Below are 16256 nucleotides of genomic sequence, written 5' to 3' on the forward strand. Positions count from 1 at the left end.
ATTATTACATTTATTATTCTTTTATATTCTGGCATTTTCTACTTTTTTATTAGCAATGCTAACGCAAAAATGCTCAATGCAGAGATTACAGCGCATTGAGCATTATTGCGTTGGTTTTGTGCTGAGTGTGACCACATTGTGTATATGATAAAAGTTATAAAATACTGTATTTCAAAATTAAAGTTGCGGCCACATTGGAGATTAATGTTTGAATTTTTAAAGGGAACATGCAACGAAATTCATTTCGAAGTTTTTGTTAACGTTGTCACTTCTGGTGTAATATTTTTTTCAATTGTTTTTTTATTATTTTTAAAAATGCAGTGCGAATTAGATTACACAAATGAGCGTCGCTGGGAAGGAAGCTATTTAAAGGTACCTAACACTTTATTGCTAATAGGTTTCCTTAACTGAAAAATTCTTAGAAAAAGTGCATGGAAATTGGTGTAGAAGATGAATATAACTTGTACCAAAGTCGGCTCCGCAGCTACTATACAGGTGTATATATTTTGCTGCACTGGATTGTAGTCCTTGTGCATAGCTTATTTTTATTGGCGACTTGCAAAGTGAGTTTTTTTTACTTATTTTTATTGTATTCAGTTCATTTATTTGATTTTATAGGACACGAATTTAATTTATATTGATGTATTTGCATACGTGCTGGGATCTGTCCTCATAACAGCAGTGATGTGGATAAATTTTGAGGAGGAACTGGTGATCAGACGCGTTTGCATAATGTACGTGACGTCAGTGATTACAGTGCTAATTCTGGTGATCATTGGTGTGTTGTCTGGTTTTGTTATCAGCTCTATTTAACAGTATATTTTTATTTTTCACAGATATAATAACTAATATGTATCATTATCATAAACATGATTGGGTTACAGGATCGTTTTACGACACTTACATTATCCTAACGACCTATATGTTTTTACCCATACCCCATATTTTACCACCTCTTGCCCTTGGCAGCACAGTGTCATGTCTTTACGTTTGTTATTATTTCTACTACGTAGCCGCGCTATTTAGGAATGATTTGTCCAGTCCCCGCAACTTTAATAAAATGTGGGCAGAAGTTTCGCATCACATTTCCCTGAATATGCTCGGTGTATTTTTTCGCATATCGCGTGAAATTGTTGTTCGCTCCTCGTTTCTTGATCGCCATCAGTATGTGATGGAAGATATCTCGCTGCGCAATGCACGTGCCCAGGAAAAGATATTTCTTCACAGCATTTTGCCGCAGCAAATCGCTCAGCCCATTCAGGACGATATTCGCAATCGTATTGCAATGGCCGAAAAGCATCGCGACGTTCATATTGTCAGCATGGCGCGCGATCGCATAATGTCGATTCAAACCCATCCCGATGTGTCCATACTGTATGCAGATATTGTCAATTATACGCAACTGACAACAACACTAACCGTTAAGCATCTGGTCACACTTTTACACAATCTGTATGCACGTTTCGACAAAGCCGCTTCGCATTTCACAGTGCAACGTATCAAGTTCTTGGGCGACTGCTATTACTGTGTGGCCGGTCTAACGGTTCCTGATCCTGACCACGCCAAATGTTGTGTCGATCTGGGCCTCTGCATGATCAATCAAATACAGCAAGTGGGGTTAGTAACGGATCGATAGATGTCACTTATCGCACTTACTGCTTATCGACTTTGCAGCATCTCCCAAAATTTGGATATTGATATTCGCGTGGGTGTTCATTCGGGTAGCTTATTTGCTGGTGTTCTTGGGGCCGCCAAATTGCAGTATGATATATGGGGTGAGAAAACAAATGCTGCTTTCAAACTCAGTAATTCATTGAATTATCCTATAGGTACAGATGTAACAATTGCCAATCGTCTGGAAGCAACTGGAATGCCCGGCCATATTCATCTGAGTGGGCGAACCCTCAATTCGATGACGGATCACTCGTATACTATTCTGCCAGGCACCGTTGCGGCTACTGAAGATCCCTATCTGATGAAATACAAAATAGTGACCTATCTCATAGCTGCCACAACAACCACTGACGAAATCAGTGAATACGAAAGTGATGAGGTCGAAACAATTTCCCTAAGTCTGCAAATGAGCGCCAAGTCCCATATGAGTGTGGGCACCTATACCGTTGAATTGCACAATGAATTCAAGCAAATGCCAGTGGGACCCATGGGGTAACTTTGATCACGTTTTGATCGTGTTGCACTGATTCACATTCGCTCTCCTTAGCTTTCGATCCTGGTTGAAACGAATTTGTTATAGTCGAAAAGACGATGACACTAGCACGGATAACGCCTTTTCATCGATACGATTTTATTTTCTCGACTTTATAGATCCCCGTATGGAGCATGCTTTTCTGCGCCAGCCCGACTATATGCTCAAGTTCAGCATCCTCCTGGCCTGGATCATTTGCACCAGTTTGATTGTGAACGAATTGGTCTATCAACGTACCACCTCCGAAACATATGTTTTTGTTAGCTCTGGAGCGATGCTAAGCTTTACCATACTCCTTTTTATAACGTGGTATAAGAAGATTTGCTTCTGGCGCTATCCTGAAGGTGGACACACATACAGCATAATCAGCTGCCTAATATTCCGTATCGCAGAGAACATTCAGCGCAGTCTCATCAAACGTGTGGCCATTTATATGTTCACCGTAACCACGTACTTTGGTATTATATCTGTGATGCTGGTGAGTAGTCGAAAGCATCGTAAAGGTTTACATATCTTTAAAGTTTGCCTCCATTTAGATGGAATGTAATGTGGACGAATTTCAAATGCTGCACATTGAGAGCAAACTCTATCTCTATGAGCCGGAACCGAACATGTGCTTTCAGCCTTGGGTGTTGACCAACATGATCTGTCTGATCATGGGCATGAGTTTGATCTTCTCACGTATTCCATTCGTGATGAAATTGATGGTTACCCTCTTGGAGGTCATCATCTATATGGTGCTCATATTCTATCAGTTCAATTACATAGTTCATCATAGCCTGTCGACGAATCCGTTCTTTTTAGCTGAGTACTCGCATTGCATATTAATTCTAATCACTTTCCTAAGTCTGTGCCTTATGGAACGGCAGACAGAGTTTAATGACAAGATGAACTTCAAGTGAGTCGAATTTGATTGTTTTTGTTCAAATAATGTCTTAACTATTACAATTGCATATGGTTTTTAGATGGCGAGCAGAGCTAAAGAAAAAACAAAAAGCGGGTAGTTTGGCCGATCAGTCTATATCCGTACTATTACACAACATTTTGCCTGCTCATGTTGGTGAGTTCGCAAAATCTTTACTTTAGTTTTAATTTCATACTTCTTCAAATCATGCTTTCAGTCAACATCTATCTGTCATCCTTGGCCAAGCATGAGTTGTACTACGAAGATTACGCCATGGTTGGCGTTATGTTCGCCACCCTAATGAATTTTCAATTGGATTTGTCCAGTTTACGCGTTCTTAACGAGATCATAACTGAATTTGATAATGTGGTAAGACATATTGTATACTATTATTATACAATATATACAATTATCGATATCTATTTTGTATTTTAGTTAAGTTATTACAAGGACGATTACTTGGTGGAAAAAATCAAAATTGTAGGCTGCACTTACATGGCTGCTTGTGGTCTGGACATACGTCTCTCCTCCACTATAAGCGGACGAAGAAGTACTCGTAGTTCTATCGCCCAGGAGGGTAAGTAGTCAAATATTCTAATAATTCTAGATTCGATTTATCTGTTTTGAATGTTCCGTTTGACAGTTGCGCGAGCCCGACGCACTTTGCAGTTCTACGAAACGCATGGACACAAAAAAGAGGATGTTGTCTTTGTGATAACGGCCTTCGCTTTGGATTTAATTCGTTCTCTTTATATGTGCAACTCCAATTACAAGAATTTGCCATGTGATCGCGAACTATTCTCGGCCAAAATGAGAGTTGGCATTTCAAGTGGAGAGGTTATGGCTGGCGTCGTGGGTGCTTCGCAGGTTCACTATGATATTTGGGGCAATGCGGTGAATATGGCTTCGCGCATGGACTCTACTGGAGTCATTGGCCAGATTCAGGTGACGGATGAGACGGCTACTATTCTGCGAAAATGTGGTATCAAATGTAATTTCCGTGGCCTAACCGTTGTTAAGGGGCGTGGCATTTTGCCCACCTATTTTGTAGGCATCGACGACCATTATAATTTCCAGTATATCGAAGAGGACGAGAGCTCGTTTCAAGTGAACGTACATAATTAATCTGATTAAAAAATACCAGCGTCAATTTGTGTACAACGATATTTTTATTTTGATTTATGAAAACAGAGAATTTCAATTTGAATTAAAAACGTACTCTGTAATCTGAACTATTCGTTTGCTTTGCATACATTTAGGGGCACCCATGCAAAGTATTCAAACTAAATGAAAATCAGTCATAGTTTGGCCATATCCTTTGTATTTTCAAAGAACATGTGTCGCCAGGATCGATCTGCACAAAAAACCATGTCGTCATCTTAGAATCCAAAGGTAAAGTTAGCAAATTCCAAAACAACGCGAGAACTACACGAACAATTTAAATGTCCTCTTCTTCGTTTTACACAAGCCTCAAGGTTCCGTCAGGATACCGCCGAGATATGCGCTACCTTCTATATACAGTAAAGCCCTTGAAACTTGATTGCTTACAGGACATTCGACTTCCTTCGAATGTTTAGATTAAAGCTTTCGCTGATCCTCAGTAAGTAATATTTGATATTGTTCTATGGGAAAAAGTGCGCATTGCAGAAACTGCACCACAAAACCTTTATTGGGGAACTGGATTAAGCCTCAAACTCATTCTACCACTAATTGAATTCTTGGCAACAATCTGTACAAGATCCTTTGATTGATTGTTCTAGAAATGCAGCCAAATATGCCTTGCTGCTATTGTTCTTGAATTCCAAAACCTCACATCTGATTGGACAGAATTAAAAGGCGACATTCGCAGCAATCGTGGTAGACGAAAATCGTGGAGGGATCGTGCAACAATCACAAAAATAGTTGCGACAAACGCGACACAAAAACTAGAGCTTGAGATGGTTGCCGACCATCAACCGCACCAGAAGCTTCATAACGTCGAGTTCGAAATCCATCAGCAGCAATGTTAAATTGGAACAGCAGAACGAACAGAAGTTAAACCATTGCGAGTTGGAATTGGATCATGAACATCCACAGGATCGATCTCATTATGACGATGTGTAGATCAGCGCCTCAGCGTCACATCGAAATGAAGCTGGTGGCCAGCTGCCGCTTGCGAATTTACAAGACTTCGTTATGCTGCCACATCAGCTGCTATTGGCGTTTCAAGTGCGGAGCAAGAATAAATAAATATGTCTGCGGCAGGCGCTAGACAGACAGACAGCCCACAGCCGCAGTTTGCAATTTCCGGCGTAGAAAACTTTTGCTGAAAATTGTGAAAACTGCGCAATAAAAGAAAACACACAAAACTGCTGCATACTTACGGGCGCGCGCCCTTTTGGTTTTAGCCACGTGCCATTGCTGACCGCAGCTTGCAATTTCCGTGTGGCAAGTGACTTTATGATTGCCATGGCTGCCATCGTTGCCTCTGGTTTGGTTGGTGGCATCCATTGTTCGTGTTGCAACGTTCTGTGTCTTTGGCTAAGCGCGTGACGCGCTTAATTGGCTGTGGCTAAGGGCAATTGCCATCTTGCTTTGGCACTTTAATTATGCTCACCGATTGCCACTTGGTTGCAGTTTAAATCTGGTCACAAGTCGTTGAACCGCTTGCGTCGCGCATAAGCCGCTATAAAGCCGAGCACAATAGGGCCAAAAAGTGAACTATTGAATTGCATTTAGGCCACTTGTCGTTACAATCCGAATACAACAAGAGTTGTAATCTATTTTTATTCCCATTTGCATTCATCTTCCCTTTCTTTTATCCATTTTTTTTTTGGTTTTTGCTGGTCCAAACAAAAGCTTTGCTCTGGCGCAACATGCGTTTCCGTTTCCGCTGAAAAGTTGCATAAAACTTTTGTTTAACTTTCATTGTATTGCATTCCTTTCATTGCTGTTGTTGTTGTTGTGTGTACATATTTTCTTGATTTCACATTTGTTATTGCTGCCTGTCGTGTTGTTTTCCTTTTGCTGCCACTTTCTTCTTGTTGTTGTTGTTGTAGTTGTTGTTTTTGGGGTGTGCACAATTTTTGCATTTCATAAGTTTCAATTGCGCACAAGTTGCTGACAGCAGCAAAAAACCGCATACACGGCACAAGCCGATCCCAGTCGAGCTGTTGGCCATAACATGTGTAAACAGGCCAAACTGAACCGAAAAAAACGTAGAGAGAAAGTCCTGGCACGCCTCCTTGCTCTCGTTGCAATCTTCCTTCCTGGCGCCTTGTCCATGGCTTCGGTTTCTCACTTGTATTCGCATTCGCATTCACATTCACATTCGGATGCCGTGGCATCCGACAGCATTCATATGTGTGTCAGTAGTCGACTTTGCTTTCGTTTCGTATCGTTTCGTTTTGTTTGCCTGCTCTTTTGCCTTGCTTTGCATGCTTTTTTGTTTGACTTCCAACTGCATACCCTGGTTTTTATCAGCTCGGCACGTTCTGCACTCCACTCCAATCACTTTGCTTCTTCTCTGCGGATACTGCAATGATTTATTGTGCTCTGTTTTTTGGTGTTGTTGTATGTATGTAATTCTACATTTCTTGCGGGGTATCTGAATATGGAACAATGGTCTACAAATAATCGACAGCGTCAACGTTGCTGCTGGGCATCTGTTGGTCGATCATCAACTGCAGTGATGTGTTTAATTATTGATTTTAATTAATATTTCTCTGTGTAAACATATGTATTTATTTGTTGTTTTTATTATATATTATATTTGCTCAAGGGTTGTGTTAAATGAATAATTTTAATTCGCATTTCAGCTTTGCTGCTTTATTATTTAGGCAATTTAACAAAATATATACAGGGTATCTAAGATTCGTTCATGCTATAAACAATGCAAGCTATTCATAATCAACACTTCTTTTAAAATATATTAAAATTCAGGATGAAACATTTACAGAGTAACTGTCAGTCTTTCATTAAACTCTATCCTTTATGGTTATTCAAGTGCAGCTAAGTTGGTGAAGAATTTATTACTGCAATTGATTACAGGGCATTTGCTAGTCCATCATGTTGTGTTGCCTAGGCGTATATTGGTTTCGTTTATTACTGGATTTTTGTTTGCTGGCACCAGTCAACGAACTAGCATATGTTGCACGCATATTTCCGTTTCGTTTCGCTGCGTGCCACAAAGAGTTGCACGCTACACGTTGCGCGTTTCGCGTTGCACGCGTCATGATTTGTGCATTTCCGCTTTTCGGCACAGCGAGCGGAATGCGTTAGCATTCGGAAGCGCGAAGGAAGCGGTAAAAACTGTTGCAACCACACACATATCATGACATCATGGGCAAACATGAGCATAGGCGACACACAGTGTGGCACGAAGGCTGTTGGCCTACTTTGCTGGCGACAACGGCAAAAGGTAACGGTAACTTAAAGCCTCAATTGATTAAGCCAAACACTCGACATGCTACCACTTGGAAGGCTTGTTGCACACTCATACACACACACACACACATACGGACACGCACACTCTTAGACAAATAAGTTGCAATCAAAAGTTTGTGAAGAGCCAAAAGCGAAGCGTTCAAAGTTTTTCAATTACCTGACCGCTGTGTGCTGCAACCGATTGCCTTCTGACCAGCTCGCTGGCTCGCTTGGCCCGAAACAAATTTCAAAATTTGCTGCACACTCTGTTTGTTCTTGTAGAACATGGCCAACAAGACAAGGCCAACACTAAGAAGAAGAAGATGAAGAAGAACACCAACAACGATAACAACTTCCACCACGTCGACGGCTTTTTGCGCGGCTCGCTTGCTCAGCGGCAGCAAAATTCCACAAGATAACGAAAGTGGCAAGTGGCAAGCAGCTAGTGGCGCAGTGCCATGGTGGCAAGGGGCAAGTTTCTTGCTATCTTCTAAGTTTGCAGCATGCATTTTGATGATGGATATCGTTATAAAAGCAATTCGAGTGCACTCGACTACAAAATACCTTGCGACCAGCTGCGGAACTGATGCAACGAGCGCTAGATGGCGCCAGCTGACCTTTATTATAAGCTAAATAGCTTCCATTATTAAGTTATCTTTACGTTGCTATTTATAAATGAAATTGATATTGAAATGATAGGAATTTATCGTGTAAAGCGTTTACTGAAAACATCTTTTTTTATTATGATTGTCTTTAATTAATGCATCCATTAAATTTGTAGAGTTCTATAATGATAAATGATGATAAATGTTATATAGGCAAACTAAATTTCAAAATTAATTTAGAAAAAACATATTTTATGTTTCATTTATTGCTGGAAGATTCTTGTCATAATTACTACATTTAATCAATAGACAAAATCGATAACTGCTTACTTGAAATACAAATAGTTTACCCATGAAAATTTATTCTTTTTTGTAAAGCTTGCTTACAATTATAATTTTATTTTACAAATCTTGCTTTTAATTTAAATTTACTTACCAGCAATAAAGATAAACTTCACGTCACTCTGTTATCTTATAAATATCTGGTGACATCACGGTTTCAAATAGTTTGCCTACTTTTGCTGATCACTATTAATCCCCATTTGAACCATAAGACCTTAAGTGGTTGTAGGGTATGAAAACTTTGGTCGAGTCGAGTTTATTAAACGTTAACTTTAGGCTCCGCTAGTAGTTAATTTTTTTTGTACTCGTTGAAAACTAAAAGTTTCCTCTATGTCCCGTTGTATCCTTTTAAATCCTTTGACTTTGTGGCACAGGCATTGTTACAGTGGCAAGTTGGCGTTGCGCCTTAATTGTTTTCCAATTAGCGTGGCCGCAAAAAAAACTTTAAAGTTCATTAAGTTGCGCGTTCTGTGCTCGCGCATTTTATTCTTTCGTTTTTGTGCCATGTTGTTGTCTCAACGCCAACACCAACACCGGCCAACGTGGCGTATGATGAATTTTTAATTACGCGAGCTCAACAAAAAAAATTAAAAAAACGAAGGAAAAAATTAAAAAACAAATACAAATTGTAAAACTCGCGCAAAAACACGTAACGAATCTGAGTTTTATTTTGTGTTGTTTTCTATCGTATTTTTGTGTAGATGTTTTATCTGTCTGTGTGCAGATTCAACAAGAGAGTCTAAAAAAAATAAATGGTTCTGAAATTGCTGCCACAACTGCAACAACGGGCTTCAATTGTTGGCCAAATGCCAGTGGCTGCCGACTGAGCCACGTTAATTACACAAACAAAGCGGCAGCGGTTGATTGTTGGCGCCGAGAGAAGGTCGCGAGGAGTGAAGGGAAAGCTTAGGCTGCAATCCAAATTATGGCACTGTGGCCCTGCACTTGGCCATGAATTGCAAATACTTATGACACGGCTCAATTGCACTGGCTGAAAGCGAGCAAAGTTGGCTGCAGTTCGACAGACTGTTAACAACTGTTAAAGTTCTTAAAAGCTTTTAGAAAAGTTGATACTTTTGAAAGCTTTTCAGATTAGTTGTTTAATTGCATATTAGAGACTTTTGCTATTTTTAAAATCATAAAGTTTTGAAATCATTAGAAAACTTCCATAAATGTTGTAATGCTAGTAAATTTGGGTCATCTAAGATATTAAGATGCTTTAAAGCTTGCCATATTTGATTAATCTCTACTAAAATTGAGCTTTCAATTTGAGTAACAAGCTTTTGGAAAAGTTTATACTTAAGAAGCTTTTATATGAATCATAAAATTACGCTTCGCATTTACTTTGAAACATTTCATTCTTCAAATTACTTAACTGAAAGTCGAGCTTTAAATTTACATTTGAATAAAAATGCAGTTCTTAAATGCAGTTATCATTGTCGCAGTTGTTGTTTTTGTTTTTCGTATGCATGGACAACGTTATCATGGAAAACAATTTGATTGTTTTAAGCGTTGAGCGTTCAACACTTCTTTGTCCACTATTTCTGTTGTTGTCCTGTTCTTTAATATGCTTTTTAATACTATCGTCTGATTGCAGCTGTAAATGTAAATGTCAACAACAATAAAAAAAAACCGTGAAAAATCAGCACAAAACACGAAAAAATTGCATATTGTCAACAGCATAAGCGCTCAACATAAAAATCATTATCAACAACATCATCATCGCTTTCATCATCATCACCTTAAACAGGAGAGGTGGAAAAGTGGAAAGTTGTATTCACTATTTGTTGCCTACCTACCCAACATCACAATTGCCACAAGCATTTTTCAGTATTTACAATTTCCCTTATTGGTTGCATATTCGTTGCTTCATTTTCTTCCTCTTCTTCGGCGTCTCGTTCGTTTTGCTGTTGACAATATGCATTTTTATTTTCATTTTCATTTTCAGTTCTGAATGCATTTCCACATCAATATCGAGTGCAGTGTGCGGTGACAATCTGACATCTGTACTCCACTCAATGGCATGTTAACTCATCTAGCACTTTAAAATGTAATTTTCAACACATACACTCGTATGTATGTATTCAACATATTTGTATTCTATCTGTTTATCAATGCATTGAAATTGCATTGCAACTGTTATTGGTGACGATTGAAAAAGTGTTATTGAAAAAGGGTAATGTGAAAGCATTGGAAAGTCAGGCAACCAAGTGAAACCTTTGGGGTGATGAAAGGTTTTTATATGTATAATATCTAGCATCAGAACGAGGATGAACATAAGCATTACCAACGTTAACTATGTCAACATTATTAATGAAATTGGCGTTTTAAACAGTATTTGTTGTTGTATTAAGAAAACAATTAGTTTTATCATTGAAAATTATCGTTATGATCGTCATAAGTATTATCATTGGCAGAAGTATCATTAGTATTTACATTAATATTGAGAACTCTTTTAGTTTTATCAATTATTATTATCATTGTTCTCATCATAAGCATTATCATTGTAAAATTATCAAGGGGAGCATTGGTGTTAGCATTCAGAAATTAAAATAATTATTATATTTTTAGTTAATAGAATTACCACAAGTATTAGCATTATTATTGTTATTGTATTTATCTAATACATTAGCATTAAAGGTAGTACTAGTTTAAGCATTTTAATTAGTTGTACTATTACTTCGAATTTATATTCACATTAGAGTTGTTTATATATAGTTTTAACGTATATAGTTTTAACATTAGATTTGACATTACTATTAACATTAACATTATCGTAAATTATAATTTGAACTTTTTCTTTAGCATTCATTCATATTGCCATATTAGTTGTTGCATTGTCATCCCAATCAATAGATGCAAATTGCAATGCAGTTCAGTTTTATCGTTGTCGCTTTTTATGACGTGCTCTTCAACCAATTTGCTTAACTTGTCCCGTTGTGCAGCGCTCAGCGCCCTGTTGGCAATGCTTATTTGATGTGGTTAGCCTGTTGCTGGCTGTTGTTGTACTATAGTATCGCTGAAGTTGTCAGCTGGAAAACTACAAAGCAGCTGCGATAAGCTGTCAGTCGACGAATGGGGCGAACGCTGCGTATACGCAATTTCATCAGCCAGCATACAAATCAACTTAAGGCTTGATGAAATTAATGGTAGGAAAGCGGAAGACGAAGAAGTTTGGAGGAGGAGGACGAGGAAGAGAACGACTTAAGCTGTGGTGAAACTGATGTGCGCTTTAAATGTCTTTAAGTTAATATTGGTACTTCGATTCGCGAGGCAACTCAAGTCAGGCAAGAGAATAATAAATTCTTGTGCTCAACAACTGCACCGACAACTTCGATAAGGCACATGGAGTTTCTTCCTCTTCTTTCCAGAGTTTGTGTGTGTGTGTGTGTGGTATACTCTAGGGCTGCGAAAACTTTGAAACAACAACCGAGCCGCACACCACAAGTTTAGCGGCGACATTTCCTCTGGGCCTTGACGCAAATTATGCGCAAGGCGGCACCTGCGACCTCTAGCCACAAAACCGCCTTGCCACATGCTGCCTCATATCGCCCCCTCTCTCTCTCTCTCTCTATCGATGTGGCGTCTTGAATTGTGCCATCATGAGTGAGCGATGACTGTCGAGAAGGACTTTGCATGGGCTGTCATATTATGCGTGTCATGTAATTTGTATAGACAAGCAGACAGGCATAGAGTCTGGGGAGACGGGGAGACAGACAGACATTGTAATTTATGCAATGCCAAACATATCCATCAATCGCACGACCTGCTCCAAATTGTTATATTATATGCATGGGGAATGGTAACGCATGAGTGCATCTAATAAATGCAATTAGCATTAGTGTTTGCGTTAGCATTAGCATTAATTGTCTATTTATTATTTGCCAATGCAATGCAAATTGTTTAGCAATTATTTAGCTAAGTGAAAAAGCTATTTTTCCAATTAAAACAAATAGTTTAATGTTCTCTCACTCGTTTACAGTCCTTCTATTGCACGGTTTTTCCTTCTCTTTCTCTCTCTATCTCCCTCTCTCTCTCTCTCTTTTTCTCGCTATCTCTGTATTTGTAGCTGTGCTTGATGGCAACGTTGTGCGATGTCAAAGTTCAAATTATGAGTTCATCAAATGTCGAGGTGCACACAAAGCGACACTAGAAACAAAGCACAAATACACTCAACGACAGACAGCTCGAGTGCATTGTCTACAGTTCCCCTGTCTTCCTCTATATGTATTGTATGTATGTATGTGTGTGTGTCAGTATATGACATACACAAATTCAGCACGAGTTGCCCATGGAGACGCTTGTAAAGCAGCTGGCAATCAAGTCGGGTGACAGGTAGCTAGCAGAGTGTTCATTACCTGGGAACCAGACAATTCAGCAACACGTGAAATAGATATGGATTATTTTCTGATTTAAGTATTATTCAAGCTGATTCCCACGTATCTTACATTTAATTATAAACTTTCTTAAAGGCATTTTCTTTATATTTATAAAATAAGTGCTAAAGCTAATAAAAGCAAAACTGCGGCAATATTGCTTAAATAAATTGTATAAATAAATATACAGAAAGTACACATATTAAATATACCAAATGCCATACATGGTATTTAAATATGCCACTATATCAAAATATACCGTAAAATCAATTAATGCCATTAAGCCTTATTTCTTGAATATCTTCAAAGTTGTTATTAGATATTCAGGAATTATAAGCAGCATATATAAAAATGTTTTCATTGCAACGTGACTTTTCATTGTTAAAATCTGTCTTTTAACTTTTTCCTCTTAGTAGGCGGTAAATTCAGCAATACACAAAATAGATGGGGATTATTTTCTAATTGAAATATTGTTTTAACAGTTTTACACCTAAATTTAGTTATACATTTTTTACATTTTTTAATAATAATGAAAGTGTTTCCATGCCGACATGACTTATGCCACTGGGATATTCAACAATTTTTCAGCGACTTCTTTTGTGTTTGTCGTGTAAAACTGGCGCTGTCGACGTGGTTGCCCTGCACTTGATGATGTCTCTATGTCAGGGCTCTCTTGAGGGGTGCCAGATGCTGTCACCCCGTTTGACCATAAACTAGCTTTGTAGCGCCACAATCAGACCCAACAGTTGCTGCCACAACTGTTTGGAGGCCCTGTTGATTGTTGATTGTTCACTCTCGACTGTTGATTGTTGTTTGTTTGTCTATTTCTATTTCTGTTTCTGTGTCTGTTTCTGTTCCTGCTTCTGTTGTTGTTGCTCTTGTTTTGAGTCATCTGTCAAATGTTGCCGGGAAAGGCTTCAGTTCAAAGTGTTGATGTCTCTGTTGTCATTGCACCTGTTTATAGTTCAGACTGTGTGTGTGCTTGTGTGCGTACGTGGGGAATGTTAATGGCATCGGAAGTGCACTTAATTTAATTAATATGTTTATAATTGCAGCCTGAATTTCCCGACGGCTCTGAAAAAGCGGCAACCTATTAATGCACAACTCGAGCAACACAAATAAACTCATTGCAGACAAGAAGCAATAGTTTAAGTTCCCTTAATTCTACCTCTTGCAGCTATTGTTATATAGAACTAGTATAGATAATGAGTTTCAATGATTTTATTAGAACAAGTGCGAAAGAATCGCGAAAGAATTACGGAAGACTCGCAAAAGACTTTCTTTGAAGGCTTGTAACGGAGCTGTGGAAGACTTTGGAAACGCTTGCGGTAGATTCGTAGAAGAAGAAGGTTTTGAAGGAGTTTTTTTAAGAGTCGGACTGGGAACTCTTTTTGAAAATCAATTTGATCGACTACGGTTTCACATTCGTTTGAAGTAATGACAGCTCTCCATTTTTTCCGTTTACAAAAAACGTAGACACTCTGCTCCCCTTTTCAATTGTCGAGCAACATTTTTTATTTTATTGGAAAACAAATTCAAACCGATAGAAATTGTCACAGAGTTAACATAGTCTATAGTCGAATTCAAGATATTTAAAAAATATAAATAAATACTCCCAAATTGTGGTGCGCTAAAAAAGTTGTTCGCGACCCACAGATATCTTAACTTGTTGGTATCAATTCAAGCATAGGATCCAAGATGTCAACTGGCTCATCGAACATTGATCCCATGGAGTTCAACGAACAGATACGAAGTCCTGAAATTCCGCCGACATCAGACGACGAGCCGGTTCTGGTTAATCCACAAGCCGCAGTAACAACAGACAGACAGTCTGCGGGGCAACGCCGTCGACGTCGTCGTCGTCAATATTCGATGCCATCTTATGTCCACTTTCGCATTTATATAAACCAATCACCACGCGATCAACTACCGAGCCGACAACATCTGCAACGGATTGTCTATGCATTATCACGATCTTTGCGCTCAACCAATGGTGTTACAGTGGATCGGACTCCAAGAATCACCTATCGCAGTATGGGACCCATCTTATCCATCGATGTGCACAAAGTTCCGTAAATATGTTACTATAAATGCATTATCAACTTGGAGTTTTTGGGATAATATTTATTGTATTTATTTTTGTTCATCTTATTTCGATTATCTGTTTATAAATCATTATTATAGTAATGTCAATAAGAAAAAAATCTAAGAAATTTAAGAAATTTAAATTTTTGTTAGTGATCGTCGAATTGATTCCCATTTGCTTCTTTCTAATGCTAATTCTGGCACATAAAACATAAATTTCCTCATCTGCTTGGCGTAGCTCGTGACGAATTCTATGCTAATTATGGAATCTGTTTAGCACGCTTGAGTTGTAGTAATTTGATTAAAAGATGTCAAAACTAATTGGCATCACAAATGGCTTCAACTATTCTTCAATTATTTGACATAATGTGTCAGATGCGATTACAACAAATTGTTGCATAACGAATTGAGTATTGTTTAATCGAGTTAATTAGTTGCCACACAACGCTAAGTAGCTCAAATCAAACGAGTAGTCATAACTTTTGCCTCATGTGGCCCACACTCACTCATAATATCAATTATTCAATTAGAATTCCAAGGGCTGGGGTGAACTAGAGAGAGGTTGACTGGAGTGGGGCATGATGAGGAGACGGAGATGGAGAAGTAACCATGACAATAAACATAATTTTCATGTACTTAATTTTTAATTCGAAAAGCAGCTTTTTGTTGAGTTGCTTAACAAATACACTCGCTGAGTTTATTATCGAGAGCGATAGAGAGACGGAGAGAGAGAGAGATGAAAGGTGCTGGAGAGGAGAAGTTCATTTGAAGCCATTAAAAGTTAAAAGTTATTGCAAGTAATAACCAATTAAAGACCAAAAATAAACATCAATTATGTGGTAGCCATAAAGAAGGAAGCCTTGTGCATGTGGCACGTTACTTTGGGTTGGCAACTTTTTGTGGTAAGCATCAACTTGCAGTATATGAAAGTGCAAGCTGCAAGTAATATCGATGTATGCGCTTACAACTTACTTGTATTGTTCTCGATACATAAGAGAAATTTTTAAGATATAATATTTTGAGTCTCAGATGCATGAAGTGTTTGACGATCTAATGAGATTCTGGTTATAGAAATTGCAAAATGAAGCGAGGAACTTTTTCTAAGTTGTCTGCCCCTTGAAAGGCTTAGACAATTTTGAAAGATTTCGAAAAGCATCAAAGACTCAATAATTACCAAACTAGAGCATATTGCATATTAAGTATACGTTGTATTACGTATTATAAAGTATACGTAGTTGTTATTACGTACACATCATGTAATTATTTAAGAATAGTCATATGTATAACACCTTGTGTTTGTCTTCTTGTAGCCTTCGCTAAAAAATTTATGTCAA

At 38.3% G+C, this 16256-nt stretch overlaps 1 protein-coding gene across 2 annotated transcripts; it reads left to right on the forward strand.

The window, feature by feature from the left end:
* The first annotated feature begins 230 nt into the window (after window positions 1–230).
* Window positions 231–4263, forward strand: LOC133843407 (adenylyl cyclase X E-like). Of its 2 annotated transcripts, XM_062276929.1 has the most exons (12): window positions 232–372; window positions 423–563; window positions 619–778; window positions 837–1617; window positions 1675–1775; window positions 1830–2166; window positions 2222–2684; window positions 2743–3104; window positions 3172–3266; window positions 3328–3479; window positions 3546–3687; window positions 3754–4263. In XM_062276929.1, the coding sequence occupies exons 1-12, from the start codon at window positions 316–318 to the stop codon at window positions 4233–4235; spliced, it is 3273 nt and encodes a 1090-aa protein (XP_062132913.1). In that variant the 5' UTR covers window positions 232–315; the 3' UTR covers window positions 4236–4263. The 2 variants fall into 2 exon arrangements, with proteins under 2 accessions (XP_062132914.1, XP_062132913.1); XM_062276930.1 differs by lacking the exons at window positions 2743–3104; window positions 3172–3266; window positions 3328–3479; window positions 3546–3687; window positions 3754–4263 and having other exon boundaries at window positions 231–372; window positions 2326–2609.
* Window positions 4264–16256: the final 11993 nt, after the last annotated feature.

The sequence above is a fragment of the Drosophila sulfurigaster genome, chromosome 3 (assembly GCF_023558435.1).
Source record: "Drosophila sulfurigaster albostrigata strain 15112-1811.04 chromosome 3, ASM2355843v2, whole genome shotgun sequence".
Lineage (NCBI taxonomy): Eukaryota > Metazoa > Arthropoda > Insecta > Diptera > Drosophilidae > Drosophila > Drosophila sulfurigaster.